The following is a 6000-nucleotide window of genomic DNA, read 5'->3' as shown; positions in this document are numbered from 1 at the left end:
CACACAGCCGTTCTTCTCTCTGTTCACAGAGTACTTGTAGCCTGCATGATACACACCTCCAGTACACACAGCCGTTCTTCTCTCTGTTCACAGAGTACTTGTAGCCTGCATGATACACACTTCCAGTACACACAGCCGTTCTTCTCTCTGTTCATAGAGTACTTGTAGCCTGCATGATACACACCTCCAGTACACACAGCCGTTCTTCTCTCTGTTCACAGAGTACTTGTAGCCTGCATGATACACACTTCCAGTACACACAGCCGTTCTTCTCTCTGTTCATAGAGTACTTGTAGCCTGCATGATACACACCTCCAGTACACACAGCCGTTCTTCTCTCTGTTCACAGAGTACTTGTAGCCTGCATGATACCCACCTCCAGTACACACAGCCGTTCTTCTCTCTGTTCATAGAGTACTTGTAGCCTGCATGATACACACCTCCAGTACACACAGCCGTTCTTCTCTCTGTTCACAGAGTACTTGTAGCCTGCATGATACACACCTCCAGTACACACAGCCGTTCTTCTCTCTGTTCACAGAGTACTTGTAGCCTGCATGATACCCACCTCCAGTACACACAGCCGTTCTTCTCTCTGTTCATAGAGTACTTGTAGCCTGCATGATACACACCTCCAGTACACACAGCCGTTCTTCTCTCTGTTCACAGAGTACTTGTAGCCTGCATGATACACACCTCCAGTACACACAGCCGTTCTTCTCTCTGTTCATAGAGTACTTGTAGCCTGCATGATACACATCTTTAGTACACACAGCCGTTCTTCTCTCTGTCCATAGAGTACTTGTAGCCTCCATGATACACACCTCCAGTACACACAGCCGTTCTTCTCTCTGTTCACAGAGTACTTGTAGCCTGCATGATACACACCTCCAGTACACACAGCCGTTCTTCTCTCTGTTCACAGAGTACTTGTAGCCTGCATGATACACACCTCCAGTACACACAGCCGTTCTTCTCTCTGTTCACAGAGTACTTGTAGCCTGCATGATACACACCTCCAGCACACAGCCGTTCTTCTCTCTGTTCACAGAGTACTTGTAGCCTGCATGATACACACCTCCAGTACACACAGCCGTTCTTCTCTCTGTTCATAGAGTACTTGTAGCCTCCATGATACACACCTCCAGTACACACAGCCGTTCTTCTCTCTGTTCATAGAGTACTTGTAGCCTCCATGATACACACCTCCAGTCAGACAGCCGTTCTTCTCTCTGTTCACAGAGTACTTGTAGCCTCCATGATAAACACCTCCAGTACACACAGCCGTTCTTCTCTCTGTTCACAGAGTACTTGTAGCCTCCATGATACACACCTCCAGCACACACAGCCGTTCTTCTCTCTGTTCATAGAGTACTTTTAGCCTGCATGATACACACCCCCAGTACACACAGCCGTTCTTCTCCCTGTTCATAGAGCACTTTTAGCCTGCATGATACACACCCCCAGTACACACAGCCGTTCTTCTCTCTGTTCATAGAGTACTTTTAGCCTGCATGATACACACCCCCAGTACACACAGCCGTTCTTCTCCCTGTTCATAGAGTACTTTTAGCCTGCATGATACACACCCCCAGTACACACAGCCGTTCTTCTCCCTGTTCATAGAGTACTTTTAGCCTGCATGATACACACCCCCAGTACACACAGCCGTTCTTCTCCCTGTTCATAGAGTACTTTTAGCCTGCATGATACACACCCCCAGTACACACAGCCGTTCTTCTCCCTGTTCATAGAGTACTTTTAGCCTGCATGATACACACCTCCAGGACACACAGCCGTTCTTCTCCCTGTTCATAGAGTACTTTTAGCCTGCATGATACACACCCCCAGTACACACAGCCGTTCTTCTCCCTGTTCATGGAGTACTTTTAGCCTGCATGATACACACCTCAAGGACACACAGCCGTTCTTCTCTCTGTTCATAGAGTACTTGTAGCCTCCATGATACACACCTCCAGTAGCCGTTCTTCTCTCTGTTCACAGAGTGCATGATACACACCTCCAGTACACACAGCCGTTCTTCTTTCTGTTCACAGAGTACTTGTAGCCTCCATGATACACACCTCCAGTACACACATCCGTTCTTCTCTCTGTTCATAGAGTACTTGTAGCCTGCATGATACACACCTCCAGGACACACAGCCGTTCTTCTCTCTGTTCATAGAGTACTTGTAGCCTCCATGATACACACCCCCAGTACACACAGCCGTTCTTCTCTCTGTTCATAGAGTACTTGTAGCCTGCATGATACACACCTCCAGTACACACGGCCGTTCTTCTCTCTGTTTATAGAGTACTTGTAGCCTGCATGATACACACCTCCAGTACACACAGCCGTTCTTCTCTCTGTTCACAGAGTACTTGTAGCCTCCATGATAAACACCCCCAGTACACACAGCCGTTCTTCTCTCTGTTCATAGGGTACTTGACCACCTGCATGATACACACCTCCAGTACACACAGCCGTTCTTCTCTCTGTCCTTAGAGTACTTGTAGCCTGCATGATACACACGTCTACCACCACGAAGGTTAGAAGATAACTGTACTATTGCCAAGTGTTGGATGACTGTAGAGACATGTGTTTATACTGAAATTGGTGTTCAAGGAATTATATAAACTTCACATATATTTAAAACAAGGGCGTTTATCCAAACTCCACTCCGAATCTTATCTTATTCCTCCGTTCTCTAACTATACTTCGCCGCGCAATTAGTTAATTAATTCACTTACAGTTGTTAATTGTAAAAATATGTAATTAATCTTATCCCATTACTAGGTGTTTGATTCTCTTATCTACTATTAATCTCCATATTGTCAAACTATCTCAGTTCACTTACATTTCTTAATTGAAAAATCCCTTTAATTTCTTTAATCCAATTCCTAAATACTTTAATAAATACAGTGTTGTTAATATCTATAGTGTAGCACTATTTTAAGCTGTCCCAACCCATACACCCCTATGCCCAATGATAGTCCCTCCCAAACAGATTATACGGGTCAGTGAATACACTGAGCCGCGGAGAAACCACTCATGCATGGTTAGATACCCAGGCATAGTGAAGCTCTGACAGTTAGACGACCCGGGTTGTAAGCATTAGGTTATATACTAAATACTAAATTGTATTTCCTTTGTAAGAAAAGGCTCGTGGCCTACAAGTACTAGATAAAGTGAAACAATGAATGAATTAAAAAATACTAAATACATGCACTAATCTTCATGTAAACATTGTCGCTTAAGGATACAAAAAATACGAACAAAATCGTTTGTTTACTGAAGGTTTTTCTTATGTTGATGTCGGATTACACAGATCATTTTTTTATATGATAAAAACATTTTGTCCGATTAAGTAGAATGTCATATTGCACAGAGTCTACTTGTGCCGAGCTTTTGCGGCACCAGTGCAATAAAGTCAATTTCAAATATGCAGTGGATCCCGTTAATACCATGTGGTTACAAACCCAAGCTCTCAAGCGAATCAAGGGATTTAATACCCATACGCCTTGGCAAGTTAAGGGACACAACTCTGAACAGCTTCATGGTGTCTTTATGGACATAAACTGTTCTTGTACCTACGTAAGTTTAGTCTATATTCGGAACACACATGCAGGAGCAGAGATGTCGTTCCACACACCTTCCTACCCCGTCCCTACCAGTGGGATTAAAGCTCTCCGTGCCTTGTAATCCAGGATTATTGGCATGTTTGGTGTCACGTAAACTTAAATGAGATTAATTAGTCTTGCAGATCATCAGAGCAATGGGGGATTAGCGATCAGCGCTTTTAAATCGGGTCGTCCAATCGAGCGCGTCCATGGAATCAAACTGTCTTATGCTGATATTCTTACAGATTTATCGAAGAAATCCGATTTCGTTTTGTATGGATCACTTTTGTAATACCATTTTTTTAATTTAAAAAAAATAAATATTAATGTTGAATCTGCGTACCAAAAACGATTTTATTTGCGTCCCGCGTACCGCACTGCTGAGTTCCGAAAACCCTCTTAAATAGCCCCCAGAATCCAGCGTAACACAGGGGTGTCGACATCCTCGTTTATGAATAAATCGACTTACTGCTGACAAATTGGCTTCATCAATGAGTAAATAAGACAACTGCATATATGGTACTGCAACACTTGTTGCACTACCTAAATACCCATAGGGTGAACAAACTTTTTTAAGAAAATATTAAAAAGTATTGTATTTGTAGCTGAGGTTGTAGACGAATATCGGTTGACGCTTCACTGCAATATCACTAGGATGAGTTGAGTTGTGACCTGACAATTAACCCCGTATGACGATGTATGAAGTCAGCCCTCTGACGTGTACCATTGTGAAGAAAGGGGTAACGGGTGGTCCGCGGCAAGTAGTGCGATAGATATGCGCGTGTCCTGTCTCGGCTAACAACGATTTCTTATGGCGACCGATATTTATAGCCTTATGAGCAGCACCTGTGTCGACGGGAGCGTAGTTAATGTCATCGTCACGATCTGCACGTGCACAACATGTGTTCTCCCTCTTCAGCTGAAACAACCAGATGTGTTTGCCCATATGTGCACACGGCTTACTTGTCTCAAACGCTTTTTGTGAGTTTATTCAACTTATCCTGGATTACCAGTGGTGTAATCAGAGATTCCACATAACTTATACAGATTCCCTAAAATAATGGACACAAAATAAACTCTAGAATTGGAGAACATTTGTAAAAGCTTCAAAGAAGTTTCATTCGCTCATAATTTGTTAAAGCTTTCTTTCCGATGACATTTTACAACAAACAGCTACGAATAAAAACAATCAACTATTAACGTGAATGCAAAGCTATAAAAAACTGACGATAGTTAATTTCAGCTTTAAAATGATTTTTGACACGTCGTCAGGTGATCTGTCTGCAATTCTGAATGCTACGACCAATAACCAAATATTGAATTATTTGGTTAAATAAATAATATGTTTGTGTCCTCGATCGAGAGCTCATATGTTACTTGTAGCCCCTATAAAGCTATAACATTTTATCGACTTCAGCTTTAAAAAACATTTCCCTGCTGGCTGTGTGAACGATTTCTTGATCCATGATTAGCATTTCTAGTCCGATTTCCATTCAATCGATCTTATTACTTCACACTCGGCAATAATCAAATAACGATGTCGCAATATCACGAAATACGTCTCGAGGCTCTGTCCGTTTGGGTCAATTCAGGTTACAGAGGTTAATCGCTGTACTTTCCATTCAAGGTGAAGGTTGTCGACTCCGGAATGTGAAGGCCGCCCCCGCACGGTAGGTCAGAGTTGAGCGACTTTGGAAACAGTGTTGTGTTTTGGCCAGTGGAGTAACGAGACAGTTCCCGTGTTTGCGGCGTGGACGGCGGAGGCGACTTGTCAGGCAAGGTGAGAGGGATTCACCATTCTCACCTCGTCAATGGTCAGATATGGAGGGGAAATCCTCACATAGAATGGAACAAAACGGCAAAAGAAAAGTTCGTCGGCACTTGCCTCCTGGAAAAGGTCCATACACTGTCGGGACTGTTGATGTTATGTGTGGCCACACTGAAAATGGATCATTCTTTAGGTTATTTTACCCAACAAACGACACTGACATATACGTAAGTAATTTTGTTTCACCCACTCTTTTTAATCCGCAGATATTTAGATAATAATCAAAATCACAGCGTACGCAATTCGCGTTAAAACGGGGAGCTGTGGTATACATTTTATAGACCCCGTTAGGCTGCAGTCAGCTGTCTTTACCGACGGGTTTAGAATAAGCCCGTCAGGAAAAACGATACGGTACAGGTTTATGACCACGCGGACCATCTATTGGAATAATTTTATTGGTATATGAAGGGAATGTCTTGAGTTTAAACAAGTGCAAGCAATGCGTGACGGACGAAGCTTGCATGCAGCTTCTTCAACTTTCACAGATCAGGCAACTTGGTGGGAAAATATACTTGTCTGATAACGCCCCGCTTCCGATATATGCGTATGTG

General features: G+C 43.1%; 1 protein-coding gene across 1 annotated transcript in view; it reads left to right on the top strand.

Annotated features, from left to right (window-relative positions):
- Positions 1-5312: 5312 nt before the first annotated feature.
- LOC124147682 (platelet-activating factor acetylhydrolase-like) overlaps positions 5313-6000 on the top strand; it is a 45757-nt gene continuing 45069 nt past the window's right edge. The window contains exon 1 of the mRNA XM_046518409.2: positions 5313-5616. Coding sequence (XP_046374365.2) covers positions 5443-5616 — 174 coding nt within the window. The 5' untranslated portion in view covers positions 5313-5442. The remainder of the gene's footprint in view (positions 5617-6000) is intronic.

This window comes from Haliotis rufescens, unplaced genomic scaffold (assembly GCF_023055435.1).
Source record: "Haliotis rufescens isolate VD_foot unplaced genomic scaffold, xgHalRufe1.0.p SCAF_1, whole genome shotgun sequence".
NCBI lineage: Eukaryota > Metazoa > Mollusca > Gastropoda > Lepetellida > Haliotidae > Haliotis > Haliotis rufescens.
This window is presented reverse-complemented; position numbering and strand designations above follow the sequence as displayed.